This window comes from Aythya marila (genome assembly GCF_965140915.1).
Source record: "Aythya marila genome assembly, chromosome: 1".
NCBI lineage: Eukaryota > Metazoa > Chordata > Aves > Anseriformes > Anatidae > Aythya > Aythya marila.
This window is the reverse complement of record NC_139042.1, coordinates 131,685,127-131,701,639: the sequence shown is the minus strand read 5'-3', so window position 1 is coordinate 131,701,639 and position 16,513 is coordinate 131,685,127. Positions and strand designations below refer to the sequence as shown.

Genomic DNA, 16,513 nt, shown 5'->3' with positions numbered 1-16,513 from the left:
GTAGTAAGTAGAAAGTCACTCACTTATTATTGCCCCATGCTGTGGAATAGTGCTTTTGTTTTGTAGGCATTTTTATATGAATGGAGTGATCAGCAATGAATGTCATAGGTTCACTGTTTCCTTCAAGGACTCTGGGTTATGAAGTGGGAAAGCTAAAAAAAACGTGTTTCTGTTAAATATTTATATAGTGATGGCTATGAGTCAAACAAGAGGTTATTCTGTCAGGTAGCCTGTTTTTCCATTTCTGGAGACTCCTAATGAATATGATATAATTCAGAACAAGTTATCAAGTACTTTGCACATTGCAGCACAGAAAAAAATCACTAATTTTTTAAATGTGAAGGGGCTGAAGATAAAAGATTGAACTTTTATGTGTGGTTTCTTTGTTTTCTTTCTAATATTACTCACAAATATTTCTGTCTGGGAGGGGTTAGAAAGGGGGAAGAGGAGTTTTTTAAAACTGTACAAATCTTCATTTTGCCTCTTTTAAAAAATGTTTGCCATTTCTTGAATTTTATATGTATTTTAATGGATTTATTCGGTTTATGAAAGAATAAGAAAAGCTAGTCAAACCTAATATTATATCTTTTTTCCTGGAGTATATAATTGAGGTGCTTAGATATTCCTTCATTCAGGCCAGTTCAGAGAGAAAAGTTTTGAGGATTATTTTGATTGTTAATTGAGAGGTAGATTCTTCTGATTCTAAAAGAAAAACACGAGTGCTTAACAGGTGATGATGCAATTTTATTTTATTTTATTTTTTTTTTTTTCAGGAATATATTGCTAAGAACTTCTGTGTCATGCAATCCCAGATTGGTTATGACATTCTGGCAGAAGACACCATCACAGCTTTGCTGCACAACAACAGAAAACTGCTAGAGAAACACATCACAGCTAAAGAAATAGAGACATTTGTTAATTTACTCAGGAGAAATCGAGAGCCAAGGTTTGAAGTGGTCCACATAATATTCTTTTTCTATATTGATAGGCTTTTATATTTGTAGCAGCAGTGAATATGCCTGCTATTCATTATTATGTTGTGTCTTTCTTCCTGCTGATTTTTCTTTGATGTTGCAGAATAAAAAATACATGAACGCTTCTAGAAAATATCAGAAATACCCTTAACTCTTACAATTTGACAATACATGCATTTCAGAACAAGAGCTTGGTGAAGAGCAAGGTTTATACTTTGCAAAACACTTCTGAAAAATGGCTTTAGTTTAGATTGGGACAGATAAACAAATAGAAATTCTAATTTCTCATAACTCTGCTCCTCTGCAAAACTGCTATTTGTGTTCATTCTCCTGCTAATAATCTTGGTGTGAATGACATAGATGTCAATTTAACTAAGCTTTTATTAATCAGTTCTGCATTTTTTTTTATTAAGCATTTTTCTGCAGGTACTGATTGCAAGTCAGACCTGAAAGGGGCCTAGGATGGTGAACATGTGTTCTAGACCAGATTTTGTTTCAAATGAAAAATTCTGGCCTTGAACTTAGCTCAGTCAGAATTTTTTTATTAGCTTTAGGATAGAATATAATGTAAATTGATTTATTTTTTTTTTAATGGAAAATTGTTTATTTTTTTCATTAGATTTTTCAGTTGTAGAAGTACCAAAGTAATACGAATATAAGAAATTTTGAAGGTCAAATACTATCCTCAGTAATTGTGAATACCACTTTTCTGTTAGCAATTTAGGGTATTGCTCAAGGCCCTGGTGCATCATTTTAGCTCCAACTAGGTAAATACTGCAGAATTCTGTGTTGTTATGTAGAAGCAGGTTCATAGGAAACAGATTTCCATGCAGTGCAGCTTTCTTAGTTTAGCTTTACATAGAATGACTCCTTTGAATACAGAAGGTCTTGCCAGATCTTCTCTCACTGCTGTTGACTGTGTCACTTCAGAGACTTAAAAGGCAGCTTTAAAAGCTGTAGATGTGTACTCCAGTGCAATGGAGTTCCACAGAGGACACGTGACTGTCTTCAGCACAAGTAATATCTCCTTGCTACTTGGGTTAGGGAGTCACCCGTTACCTGCTGGGTAAGATTGGCAAGAATGTGTGCTCTTGCTTTTGGTTCCTGACAAGGACAAGACCTTCAGTGGAGCTCCCAGGACAAGACCTTTAGTGGACCTCCCCTGCCAGATCAGTTTAAGACAGCTTCAGGTTGCTTTTAATTTCTGGCACAACACTTTGGCCTTTGATTTGCTGGTAAATGTCTTACTTGAGGTCTTTGTCTTTCTCTCATTAGCTGATTGTTCAGCACCATTCAAGTCTGCTCTCAAAGCTATTGCTCATTTTTATCTGTTGTAAGTTGCAATAATACAAATAAGCAAAGACTGTATTTTGATAAATCTCACAATATATGCTCCCCTGAATATATTTGTGATGGATGCTAGAAATTTATACAGTGATGTTTCTGTGTAGTGTATAAAGTTTCATGTTCTGTTGCATCTGTTGTTTTTGTTTGTTTGTTTTTTGACTGCACAGATTCTTGGATTATCTCTCAGACCTGTGTGTATCTAACACCACAGCAATACCAGTAACTCAGGAACTCATCTGCAAGTTTATGCTGAGCCCAGGAAATGCTGACATTCTCATTCAGACCAAGTGAGCATCCATAATCAGAACGTAACTTTTCGCTCTGTGCTCTGTTGTTACATTTGTAGCAGCTTGTGAGTGACTCCATTGTCAATGTTTTGTCCTTGCAGGCTGGTTTCAACACAAATGGACAATCCCTTGGAATGCCCAGTCATCTTGGAAGACATTGATGAAGAGGAAGTGTGGCTTTACTGGATTGACAGTAACAAGGAACCTCATGGCAAAGCCATCAGACACCTAGCTCAGGAGGCAAAGGAAGGCACAAAAGCTGATTTAGAAGTTCTTACCTACTACAGGTAAAACCGCTTAAAAAAACGGAAGAAAAATGTTAACTCTCCATGGAGCCTGGTGCTGTTCTGATCCAGTTGATTTGTTAATATCAAAAAAGGAAACCAGGTCATACCAGAAACTGAGATTAAAAGTTTGATTCAGGTTTTTCCTGTAAAAAGCATCACAGTGTCTGCTGTCTATTACAGACAAATATGGAGTTTTCTTTGTGATAGTTTTGTGTCTGTCTAATTTTTCCTCTTACTTTTTATTTGTGGGGCTATGTTTTAGGTTGTGCTGTTCTTGGAAGCAAGACATGTTCTGAAGAAGCAGTTCCTCAGCATTCTGGGGTTTAGAGAGGAGACAGGATCAAGGAACAGTGTCCTACACAGATTGATAACAAATTGTTCAAATGCTTCAGCCTTCCTTTGAACATTGCTTCCTTTGAATTTCGAAGGGAGTTCAGTCTTCTTGGAGACTGGAGCCTGATGTTAGCATTTTTAATGGCAAGTTGGTAACTCAACCATTTTTAGAGTTTACGCAAGAAGGTCTGACATCAGACTTGTAAAGGGAGATTATGAGGTTCTTTGTTTCATGGTGTTCAAATAAATCAGTTGGAAACATGCTATTATTTTTCTTTTAGGTACCAGCTGAACCTCTTTGCAAGAATGTGCCTGGACCGCCAGTATCTAGCCATCAACCAGATTTCTGCACAACTGTCAGTAGACTTGATTCTACGATGTATGTCTGATGAAAGCCTCCCTTTTGATCTCCGGGCTTCTTTTTGCCGTCTGATGCTACACATGCATGTGGACAGAGATCCACAGGAGTCTGTGGTACCTGTCAGATATGCCAGATTGTGGACTGAAATTCCTACCAAGATTACAATTCATGAGTGAGTTGCAAGTGTTGCAAAAAAAAACGTACAAAAGTATTTTAAAGGGATTAGTCTCAGAACAAAACAGTTGTAGATGTCTAATGTCAACATGTATGCAAAAAGCTATTTTGTTGCAGAACAATGAGCTATTAGTTGTTGTTAATCTTGGAAACTTCCATGGATAGGTTTATGTGGAAATATAATCATCTAGGTTGGAAAAGGCCTTCAGAATATGAACTGAAGGTCCAACCATCAGCCTAATCTACTGACCTCTGTCACTAAACTGTGTCCCTTAGTGCCACATCTTCAGTTTTACTTCATTTTATTTATTCACATTATTTCTCTTATACAGAACAAACTGGGGATAAAATTGAATGGCCTTTTCTTGGAATAACCAAACTGGAAGTAATCAAATTGTCTAACATTACACATTTATTAGGTTGGAACTGAGTTTTGTACTTCAAGCTCAACTTGAATCCGCAGTGGGAAAGCCACTTAAGAGTTAGGTGTAGCTATTGCCCCAGAAACAGTTCACAGAGGCTTTGGCCTCCGTCCAGCAAAGTACTTAAGCATGTGTTAAATTTAAGTATGGAAGAAGGCTCATGGACTTCAGTGGAAACCCTTTCTGGCTTAAGTAATCTGATGGAGCAATGCCGTTGGGCTAGACCCAGAAATGGAGGTATCTGGCAGAAGAGACAAAGAGGAAGAAGTGTAGCAGTCCAGCAGCCAGTATTGCTTCTGTTAGTGGGATGATGGACTACTTTGACACATAAGACAACACAGTCCTAATTGGTGGTAGAAATTGATTGTCCCAAGTTGCTTTCTTGATCTGCTGTCTTTATGGTTGAGATAATAATGGAGAAAAGAAGGGGTGACCTTGTTGCTCTATTCAACTTTCTGTGCAGGGGACGTGGGTGAAGTGGGAGATGCTAGTCTCTTCTTCCTGGTAGCTGATGACAGGACACATGGGAATGGCCCAAAGCTGCACCAGGGGAGGTTCGCACTGGACATTAGGAAAAAATTGTTTTCTGAGAGGCTGATCAAACATTGGAACAAGTTTCCTAGAGAGGTGGTTGATGTCCCATGCCTGTCAGTGTTCAATAAGCATTTGGATAATGCCCTCAATATGTTTTAACTTTTGGTTACCCCTGAAGTGGTCAGGCAATTGGTCTCGATGATTGTTGAAAAGTCTGTTTCAACTGTTCTGTTCTCTTCTGTTCTCTGGCTGATGAGCACGTTTATGAGTGCTGTCAGAACCATCGTATTTTTCTGTCTCTGTTATTCCTGCTCATTGCAATACTTTGTGGTACTGTTGGAGGGAAGGTTTGTGCGTCCTCTGTCTGCCATCTGTGCATATCTATGTAGAATTAACTGATGTCTATCCCTTCTCCTTACAGAGTACTGTCAGTGATTTACAGAGAACTGACAGATTTTAAAGCATCATGATTGGTTCGGTTATTCTTCAGTGGCAGCTGATCTTTATATTAGGGGTGTTTAATTTTCCTTCCTTCTGTGCCTTGCATTGTAGGTATGATTCTTTCACAGATTCTTCAAGAAATGAAATGAAGAGGAAATTTGCACTAACTATGGAATTTGTAGAAGAGTACTTGAAAGAAGTTGTAAATCAGCCCTTTCCTTTTGGAGACAAAGAGAAAAATAAACTTACATTTGAGGTACTTCTCAGCTATCTGCTTCCTAACTTACTGTATTTCTCATTTCAGCTAGATGAATGCTGTCTCTTTCAAAATAAAGGTACTTGCAGAATAATGGTCCCAATAAGGCCCTAGTTTCTATTTCAAGTGTTCTTGTTGATGACTTGCTGCAGAAAATAGTATATCTTCCGTCAAACAGCTGTATTGTTTCTTCCAAGATTGTTGCATTTCAGTGGCAGAGGAAGGGGTGTGTGTGGGGATAAATGGTGGTACACTCTTTCTGTACACAGTGGTTGCTAATGCAGAGACTCTTCAGTGTAAGAAGGTACTGTTCTCTGTGTAGGATAGGACACTGAAGGAAATATTTGGAATAATCTAATCCTGTGTTTCAAATATTGTTTGAAATTCCTTACAGAAACTTCAGACAGGCCTAATTCACATGGGTTCAAATAAAATTGAATAAAGGGGAGATGCTTACAGCTTTTACAGTTCTTCCTCCAATCTACCTCCCAAGCTTTGTTGCTTCTGCCTCTGGTCATCTGAAATCACCTCCATTTCAACTTTCGACAGACATCTGCTGTTCTTATGACTTCCATCTTCTCTGTAACTGCTGTCTCTTTAAATATTTTTATTTAAATATTTTATAAATATATATTTAAATATATTAATATTTATAAATATGTATGAAATATTTATTTATATATATAAATATTTATAAATATATATTTTAAAATAAATATTTTTATTTTTATTGGTATTTTTCTTCTTGATCTTACATACCTTTCCAGATGCAATTGGACCTTTTCAGTCTGTCCGAAGCCTCATGTTGTTTTCATTCTTCCTCCTTCAACTTGACTGAACTCTGAAAAACATTTGATGTCAATGGCCTTGATCCAAAGCCCATTTAAATCATTGGAAAGATTTGTACTAATGTGAATGCACTCCAGCTATGGATCTCTGTGCAAGCTGCTGTAGAAAATGCGACTGTATTGCACAGCTGAATACTACAGAAGATAACGTTTCCTTATTTTTTAATTTGTTTTTGTCACAGGTGGTACATCTGGCTCGAAACCTCATCTACTTTGGCTTTTATAGTTTTAGTGAACTTCTTAGACTGACTCGGACACTGCTGGCAATTCTAGATATTGTTCAAGTTCCTATGTCGTCATACTTTGAAAGGTTGAGCAAGTTTCAGGATGGAGGTAAGAGAAGCAGCAAAGAATTGTATTCCAAAATGTAAATCAATATTTAGGTTGGAATAATTTATGGAATGTCTTGTTCACACATAAACTCTTGAATGTATTGCAGGATACATTAAGATGGTTAGTTAAAAAGGAACCTTTTTGAACAGAGCTGCAGACTTCATGACTTGTGGTTACTATGTTGACGCTGCTGCTCCATCACTTACTTAGAATTAAACTTTCAAGTCTGCATCCAAGCTTCAATGTATGTTGAGTTGCCCATCCCAAACAAATGCAGAGATACATTTGCATGTGGACGACAATGTTGATGTCTCATGTATAGCACAAGTATTTATCAGTCTCCTCAACACTTCACTTAAGGAGAGAACATGATATTACTGGTTCAAGTACTGCAGAGGACCAGATGATGAAAGTTTCAGATGAGGCCATCTTCTCCATAAGTTTGTCAGTTTTTTAACCAGACCAGAGTGCCTGTTTGACAATCCAAGGACAATGTTGTATGTCCCGTTGCCTTTTGTACTATGTCTTAAAAGTGGCTTTGCTGTCCAGGCTTAAAAATGTCATTGAAATTTTGCTGCAGAGATGCAAATGTTCTTATGTTGAAATACCTTCTACAGTTTTTGATAAAAATAATAGGATCTCCATCTTTAGATGGTCATATCTTGTCTTCAGCCTCCTTCTTGTTTTCTCTTTGGCAGTTCATAAAACGTGAGTCATGCAAGTCCACTTTGCAGTTGTTACTCAGAATAATTCTAAATGTCTGATGGCTATTCCCAAACATTTTACCATTCTTACTCTGGAAGTACATACTTACTCACACATGGACAGCATTAGGCTATGAAGATGCCTATGTCAAAAGGATGCAAAATTTAGAAGCAATTTCATAACACCTAATAAGTATTTTTGAGCACCCAGCTCACAGAATTTCATGCCTGAAGAGTATATTTTATGTCCGAAAAAAATATTACTCAAGCAAAACAGGTTAGTGCTTTTAATTAAGAGAAGATGCACAAAAACCAACCAGTGTAAACTTTAGTGGTGGCAGATCAAGAGAAAGAGCTCAAGAAATCAGCAGGTACTGTAGTTCCTGACATTTTGGCGACAAATGCTATGTTTGAAATAACAATCATTTATAACTTCCACCTAACTTTGTTTTGTGTGGCAGCCCGTTTGTGAGGAATGAATCAGATCTTAGGGTCAGGACTTTGGTTGGCATAAGTTTCTGTAGTTCTAGGGCATGTAAGAGTCTGCACAAGCTGAATATTTGGCTCCACTCTTCCCATATATATAATCCCCCCTTCCCCCTTTTTTTAAGTACTCACGTGCTGTGCACATTTAAAACATACAGAGATTTTCAGTCCTTATTGTATTTGTAAGCTGAATATGAATGAGTCTCAGTAACTAGGTGGGAACTGAAAAAAATTAATCTGACTGAGGATAGTCATTGGACTTCTGTTTAGTAGCGCTTTAAAGCCAGACTGGTAGTTGTCGTCCACTTACATATTTGTCTTTGCTACAAGGAAATGAGAAGGTTTGAAAGGAGCTCAAAACACATGGCCTTTAACCTGCTTGTGTTTTCTCTGCATCACTAGGTATGACTTAGCTGTAGCACTGCTGCAATTTGTCCACACTGAATCAAGAAGAGTTGAGCTTGCTAGATTTGCTGACTTGTGCCATAGTGTGGTTGACTGCTTCTGTGTCTGGTCTTTTCAGACTTCATGAACATGTTCTTGAACCCACAGTAAGATGGAGAAAGTGTTTGTGTTTTCTGTCTTGGAGTGGTGGTGGTGTTAGAGTGGGCTGGAACTTCTGTGTGTCAGCATGTGTCGGATTGTAAATGGTGCTGAGGCTGAGTGAGTCCTGGCTTAAGACTCGGCTTGAATCTCAGTTTAATTAATACTTTGCTGTATTAGGGCTGCTGGAACAGGAGCCCTAATAGGAGGAGAGACCATGGATTTGATTTTGCAGTTCTTTGCATCTTGTGCAGTCACTCCTAGCCAAAAAGGTTGACCCAAATCTATTCATGTCAATTAGGTCCTATGGATTCTGGATCCACCTGGTCCAGGATCTACTATGAAGCCTGAGAAATGAACAGGCTAAGAGGGAATTTGGATTCATGAATTTGATCTAGACCATCCCTCACTCTGACTGTAAGAATTGCTTGTCAGGCTTAAGATGCAGTTATACATTGTTTTTCAGTCTTATAATACTTAAAAGATTGTACTTACTCCAAAAGTTCCCCTTCCCCTCTTACAGATATTCTCGATCTTGTAATACTGAGTCATTGAGAATGTGTCAGTTTTTTTTTTTTTTCATGAGTTACCTGTCTTGCCTTTTTTGTTATCCGTTTTTCCTTATAATACTCATGTCTTACGTTATTAAGTAAAGAGTTACAAGGGAAAGCAGCCTAGCCTGGTTTTTGAAATATGTGTTGCCATTTTCTTAAATCAGGATGCTCTGCTGTTTTTTCAGGAAGTGTTTTCTTATTCATAATTTCCACAATGTACAGAGAAATAAGATGGATTGTTTCCTGTCCTCATTCAGGGTTGTGGAACTCCTCCCTCCAGTGAGGTAGGGGCAGAGGTGATGTCTTCCTGTCTTTAGAAGAGGTCAGATTCCCCATATCTCTTCAGACTGTGGCAAGGATCTCACTCCACAGCATCCTCTCTGGCAGGTCCAATACTTCAGACATTAATACTGGTATTACCTTTGAAGAATAACACAGAATATTTATTGTAGGTAAGCTTCCCCCCAACTCCTCTAATGTTGTGCAGGTTGATGTGGCTTCTTTCTTAAAGAAAGTTAGCTTCTATAACTTGCAAAATTCATTATGTTGATCTTATTTAAATAAGTAAAAATTAGGTGAGATCATATCTGTTCCGAGACTGATGAATTAATGGTATAAATAAATATGCTTAAATTTTACCAAATGCTAGGAACCTGATCCTGTGACTTTAATGTAGGAAAATGCTACAGAATACCAGCTTGGGCTCTGTATATTTTAATTTTCATCACTATCTTACTGTAAAATTACATAGTTTGATATTAAATGGATACTTAGCAGCAGTATTTCAAGAATAATTATGCCTGTTCAGAAATGCAGGTTCTAGGACAAATGACCAGCAAAGAGGAATGACCAAATAGAAAAGTCATTTTACTACTATTCTGCAGCTCTAGTAGATCCAAGGTCTACAGAAGTTAAGAACTTTGGGTAGGACCTGTTTATTTTGCATGATGGGTCTTGCATTCTAGTTTTATTAAAAAATATTTATTTCTGAGTGGTACTCAGTGCTGTGTATTTGAGGACAGACAGTATGTCCTCGCTTTCCATTACTGACATCAATTTGTTCCAGGCCAATAACAGCAAAAGCTTCCTGTGTCCAATTCCCACAATGTGGAGTTGTATCAAACTGGTGAGCTTGTCTCTTTCCTGTTTTGCCACTGTTCGACATCATGAAATCTATGGTCAAGATTTTAAGAATGGATAAAAATCTCTTAAGGGTGAAGGGGAAGGATGAGGCTGGACTTGTCTGTGGGAAGTATCTTAGAGCTGTACATCCCAAAATTGAAACAGCCAAATTCACAACCAGCAATCTGAAGTTTTCTTCCTTACTTAATACTTAGTCCTTAAACAGACTCACTTATTATAGTAAAACTACTTACTATGTAAGGAAGTATATACAAGTGTTCAACTGTTAAAGCAAATCTGAAAAATGGGATGTGTTACTAAGTTTAGTGGAAGTTGCACGAAGGTTTGGATATCTTGAGGAAAAAGGTTAATTTTTTTTATCCTCTTAAATTTTGAGTCATATTGATGGCTGAGGTAGTCCTTGGTGTTGTGTGCAAGTTTCTCTATGTTGGTTCTGCAAAGATAATGAAAAGATCCTTTACATTATTTTTTATATTTTAACTTGCTGCCTTTAAAAATAATGATTTTAACCATCAGCTACCTTACCCAGAATTAAATCAGTGTGCATGTGGTCATGTGGTTTTCAGGTGTGACCTTATTTGATGAGGACAGACAGGGGAAAATTGACTAGAAACATTTGTGAGATAGGATACTGGAAAAAGAAAAGAAGTGTGTTTTTGGAATGCTTCTTACCTAGCTTGTATCCTAAAAATAAATTGACTTGGAAATGTTGCAGCCAGCTTCAGTTTTCAATCAGAGTATTGTAACTTTAAATATATATTTTTTTCATTATTGGAACCTTTTTTTTTTTTTTCCTTTAAGATTTTGAAAAATCTGGGGTTTACAAAATATGCTACCTGTATCCTGAAGAGGTATTTTTTGTTTAAGTGAGGACTTAATAGTGCTGTCTTTCTGGTACCTTTCAAGAACATTATAATCTCTTACAGTTTTAATTAAAAGTTAAAGTAGTTGCTTTTCTAATAAATGCACCCTGCTGTATCATTCTAAAGTCAGGAGCCAATCTGCCTTGTCCAATACTGGTTATTTATTCTCTCTGAATTAAAATGCACATCTTTCTCTCTAAGCGATTGATCTTTCGAATAGCTGATTTTAATCAAACCACATAGCCACAGCATGTCAGGTCTGAAAGACCTCACATGGTAGCATTAACAGGCAAGCTACATGTTTGCCATGCAGCTCAGCTTTATTTAGTTAGCATTATTTGTAAATGATAATAACAACACGCAAAGAATACATTTATGAATTTAAGTTGCATTATGTCTTGAGATGCAATTCCCAATGCTGGGCACCAACTTTAAAAAGCTGTCAGTGGGATAAACTTGGGTTATCTGCAGAGTAGGAGCTCCTCACAAATAGCTAGAATTTTCCATCAGCAGTAAGGATCTTCCAGTTCCCTTTTCTTCCACAGAGGAAGTGTATGCTCAGTCTGTCTGACAAATAGGTCTAAAACCTACGTATAATATGTTCCAATTGCTCTTGTCACATGAAGTATGTTTTTTGTGACTGGCTCAACAGATGCCTCATTTTACCTGTTCAAGCCAGTAACCAAACATCTCTGCTCCTTCACACTGTGTTTAGATCTTTAATTTGGTGGCACATCTCTCCTATAGTCTAAAGGGAGTAAAGGGTAAATGTGTGTCCATAGATGTCCCAAGATCTTGAAACACTTCTTTAAAATGTATCAGGTGAAGCCTGACCCCTATGTCATGCTGCAAGCTTTGTTTCTTTGTTGTGATGTAAAGAATTTGACCCTGGCAAAAATGGCTCTCTCCTGAAGACTTGAGCTACCATCTCTCTGCAAAGGAGTGCTTGCATATCAATGTGTCAGGGAACTACTGTCTAGTCTTCTGCCATTTTGGTTCATCTGGTTAGTCTGCTTAGTCTCTAGGCTGCAAGTAGAGTGCATAGTGCTTAAAAGCACTGTTTTACTGGTTTTCAAAAGTAGTGAGAATACTACTGGAAAGAACAGTGTTTGAGAACAAGGTTGGACCTGCCATTTCTTATGTGTCTGTGAGCCTTCTGTACCAAGAAGGACCAGATATCATCCAGATATCTTAGAAAATAATATATTGTTTCTCAGCCTTGCATCTGTGTCTGTTAGCTGCTCTTTTCACTAGTTAAGAATTTAAAATACCTTCTTTAGGCATACTTTGATTAGCAGAGCTAACGAGGCAGTGACTGGCTGGCAAACTAGAGCAATAATTTATGCCAACAATTAAAAAAAAAGGGGGGGAGGGCTAGATAAGAAATAAGTTTTAACCCTTAGGAAAGCTAGCTGTGTTAGTCACAGATGTCTGCAGTGAAACAACTGCCATTCAGTGCAGGGTATTATCAGACCAAAGGGGAAGTCAGTCTGAGAGTTTAATTCTATGGCACGGATCATTTCTCTTTTCTCTTTATTTCTTTCCTCATCATGAGACCTGTGCATTAATGTGATTCTAGAGACGATTGCTCTTCTAGGAATCAATACCTGCTTCATAGATTTAACTCAACTAGTAGGCTTGATTCCCATGATGCTTTTTACTATCAAAGCCACTGTGCTGATATATGTTGTTTTTTTTTCCCCGTCTTTCCTTCGTGTACTGTTTGTGGCAAGAAAGCTGTATTTTTGACACTGCTTTGTGGTTTTGGGAATAGCCAACATCAGAAGAATGTCAGGAGAAGGTGAGGTTTAGAGTTTCACCATGGCTAGGTGGTGGTGAGTTTGCATGCAAAAAGGGAGAGCTTGTGGATATGCTGTAGTTAACTGGAGGTTGGGATGGCCAGATTCATTTGGGTGTGGATAGCAAATGTATGTGCATTGCATACTGTTACTTTTTTTTCTTTTTTTTTTTTTTTCCTCATTAGTTCTGAGGGCTGTATAAACTGCAGAAGTGGCCTCACCTTTTGCCCTTAATGTAATGCATTAGGTTTTCTGTGAGACTCACCTGAGGTCAGCTAGTTGTTGAGCAATGAAAAACAGCGTAATGAAGAAATAAAGTGTTATTCTTGGCCTGTTTACGGTAGGTTCAGCAGTCTTTATGAGCAAGTTCTGTACAAAACCTGTAAAAATTAATACCTCTTTTGCAAACAGAGCTATAAGGCGTAATGCCTCTGGCAAATAATATATAGCTCTGAAGGGTTTGAAATAAAATACGTTCCTTTAGGTAATGAAGTGTTGTTATTATATGTCTTAAAAATGGCTATAACTTTTCACATGGAAAAATTAAATTGCATGAAGCCAAATCAACAAAAGCAAAGAACTGCAGAGGTAAAGCTGCCACTGGATGTTTAATTTAGCCCTTGGTAACTAGGCGGTGCTGCAATATGGTCCTCTGCCAGAGGATCCCCAAAGACTGGCAATGTTGCATGCTTTAAGATGGCACTGAAGCTTTTTAAAAGGTTATGTTGGAGGAATAGTGTAGGTCTCATTGAAATCCACAGAGTCAAGGCCATTTGGAGTCAGGACTCATGTCAGCAGTCATTTGGAAAGTGACTTGCTGTTGCAAGTACAGTCTTAAAACCCGCTTGAACATGCCAGTGCTGAGGCATAGCTTGATACAAGGTCAGCTTTTCTGAGAGCTGATTTTGATGATGGTAAAAGTCTTGGACTTTCAGCCTGTCATTTGTCTCCTACTGTAGCAGTGAGCTTGGAAGCTGGTCTAAAGCTTCATCAGAGCACTGGAAAACTTCAGTTTTGACACATCAGGGGCTACAGCTGGTAAAAGTTAACTTAAAGGGGAAAAATGAGAGTGGCTGAGGAGCACTAAGAAAGATTTGGGACTTCATGGGGTTGCATATGGGGAAGGAGGCCTGAAATGCTGTGGTGAAAGCAGTGGGCCTGGTAGGAAGGGGAGATAAGTATATTGATATCTGTGAGGAAAGAGCAATAGGTATGGTCAGTCCAGCAGTGGCATTTCTGGGTGTTGGTAGGTGCTAACGGGCCTCAGGCTGTAGGTACTGAGGGGTTCTGAGTGTGCCCTTCTGATGCTATTGTTTTTCCTCTCTTTCCCCTAGCAGTGTTGAAGGCACAGGAGACTGACTAGGGGGAAGGCCAGATTCTTTTATATTGCTATACAAGGCTTGGCCTCTGAATGACTAGTATCCTGCGAGGGAGAAAAGTTTATTTTATTTTATTTTATTTTATTTTATTTTATTTTATTTTATTTTATTTTATTTTATTTTATTTTATTTTATTTTATTTTATTTTATTTTATTTTATTTTATTTTATTTTATTTTAATTTTATTTTATTTTATTTTATTTTATTTTATTTTTTATTGGGGAATGATGGTGGTGGATAACAGCTGATGCAGAGATCCTAACTTTTAAATTACCTTAAATATAGCTCAGCTGTGTTTCCTGTCTAGATTTTCCTTAGAACCTAGGAGCAACTTTCCTTGATCAAGACTGGGGGAGGTAGGGCTCCTTTCCCACCAGCTGAGGTGCTTGGGAGGGATGTGAGAAGGTTGCTTAAGATTCTTGCAGTCCTGTAGAATATTTTGGCAAGTGGGAGGAGGCTTACACTTCATGGAAGTAAACCAGTAAAACCTCTAATAAAGTAGTTTGTGTAGCTGCCAGTGCATCATACAGATGCAACTGATGTTGCTTTGTATCTAGGGATTCAAGCCACAGCTGAACATTAGCCCAAGGCTTCCTTTGTGAATGATAGGGAAGGCAGGAGGAACTGAGGCTGGCCATCTGCTCAGTTTGTTAAGGAAAAATGGCTTTCAGGGTCTACTGTCTCTCTTGATTTCTTTGCTATTAAGAGCTAATACAGCCTGTGGGAATGCTTTGTTCTAGAAATGGATAATCCCAGAGTTCAGAAGAGAAGTAGTTTCAAAGAGCTATGGGAAAATATGTGGGGGTCATAGGCAGTTTGTTATTCACTGCAGTCCTTCCGCCTCTGCATTTGTTTCAGGAGTTAATGGTTTTTGTATTAGCACATGCTCTCTGGTTTGTGTCGTCCTACATGGGAACTGAAGTGTTTTCTAGGAGGTATTTGGAAGAAGTTGAAGCATTTGATCATTCATCTGGTCTTACTCAAATGATGCTCAGGTTTGATGAGACCGGAGAGTTGTTTTTATGACTTCATAATTGCAGAGATAAAGAGAAAAAGGCCCCATTTTTGCAAAACATATGGTTTGTCTCCTTTTTCTGCCCCTATGTATATATGCAAGATTGGACAATGTGTTGGGCGGGTTAACGGAAGAGTTTTTGGAGCATTGGACACATGTAAATTTATCATTACCTGGTCATTAAGTACCAGATTTTCTGAAAAACCCATTATATGTTGTCTCCTATTTGAAGAACCTATGGTATGTCAAGCTCTTACTTAGTTATCTCGTTTCTAGAAGCATTAAGCATCTAGCTTCTCCACTCCCTAATGAGAGCTGTTGGGTGTTAGAATAGTTCTGAAAACACAGAAATGTTTCACATTTCTGAGCAGGAAGATGAGCACTGTGGAAAGCTGAGCAGAAAATGGCTGAACAGTTTTCCAAATTGAATTATAGGAAATCTATCTTTCCTCTTATCTATACTGAGGAAGACTGAGCAGTGTTAGTAAGAGCAAACTGTCCCTGTGTGACATGTAGAGACCAGGTCAGATGCATATAGTTAATTTTTAAATAAGCAAGGCTGCAAGTCACTGGTGTCTTGGGGATATCTGTGAAGTAGGAGGCTACTCACAGTAAGATTATTTGCCAGCCTTTTAGGCAGTCCATTGTTTATACACATTCAGCTACTGCATGGTTCTCTGTACTGTTTGTGAAATACCTTATATGCTGTACATACCTGTCCACTAAGAACAAATTGAGGATGCTGCGTAGCAATTGGCTAGGAGCAGTTTTAAGAAAAGGTATTAATTGCTACCTGTCTTTGGCAGTTGTTTTCCTTTCTAAATATGGTATTTTGTCACTTACCATCCATGCTGTATTCCATAGCAGATTGTTGTTTACTTTTATATTTTGCTTTTAGAATTTTTGCAAACAGTAAATTACTTCTCAAGAAAGTATATTTATGTAGAAAATGAAGTGTCAAATTATCCACTATTTCGATTACTTGGGTGGTTGTTATTTTTTTTCCCCATAATTGACTCCTCTGAAAAGTCTTTTTTTCTCTGAGAGGCCGCTGTGTTGTCAATCGTGCCAAATTGTATGAGATTATGTGCTACAGTTTTATGACAGAAACTGATATTCATTAGGAAGTTGTGATCACTGTAATAAAAAGTAATGAAACGGAGATGCATGGTTGTCTTTTCAGAACATGACAAGCATTCTCTTCTTTCCTCTTATTTCAGTGTCTGTCAGTCTGTAGGTCCTTCAAATTACCACTTGTGTGTACAGTAATTTCAGTCTTTGATTGGCAAACCTTGTGAGACTACATTCAGGCATTTCTAATTGGTTCTACTGCTTATGGAAGGTTCTTGATAACTAACTTGTCTTGGTAGGGGAAAGAGCAGAGAGGAAGAATTGGGGAGAGGGAAGGAAAATTGCAAAAGAGAAGATTC

The 16,513-nt window shown here is 37.8% G+C and overlaps 1 protein-coding gene across 2 annotated transcripts in view; it reads left to right on the top strand.

Moving 5' to 3' along the window:
- The window catches only part of ITPR2 (inositol 1,4,5-trisphosphate receptor type 2), a 271,369-nt gene that overhangs the window by 83,243 nt on the left and 171,613 nt on the right, over window positions 1-16,513 (top strand). For both annotated transcript variants that reach the window (XM_082784800.1, XM_082784799.1), the window contains 6 exons: window positions 774-946; window positions 2,489-2,608; window positions 2,710-2,895; window positions 3,510-3,761; window positions 5,272-5,416; window positions 6,447-6,597. In XM_082784800.1, coding sequence (XP_082640926.1) covers window positions 774-946; window positions 2,489-2,608; window positions 2,710-2,895; window positions 3,510-3,761; window positions 5,272-5,416; window positions 6,447-6,597 — 1,027 coding nt within the window. The remainder of the gene's footprint in view (window positions 1-773; window positions 947-2,488; window positions 2,609-2,709; window positions 2,896-3,509; window positions 3,762-5,271; window positions 5,417-6,446; window positions 6,598-16,513) is intronic.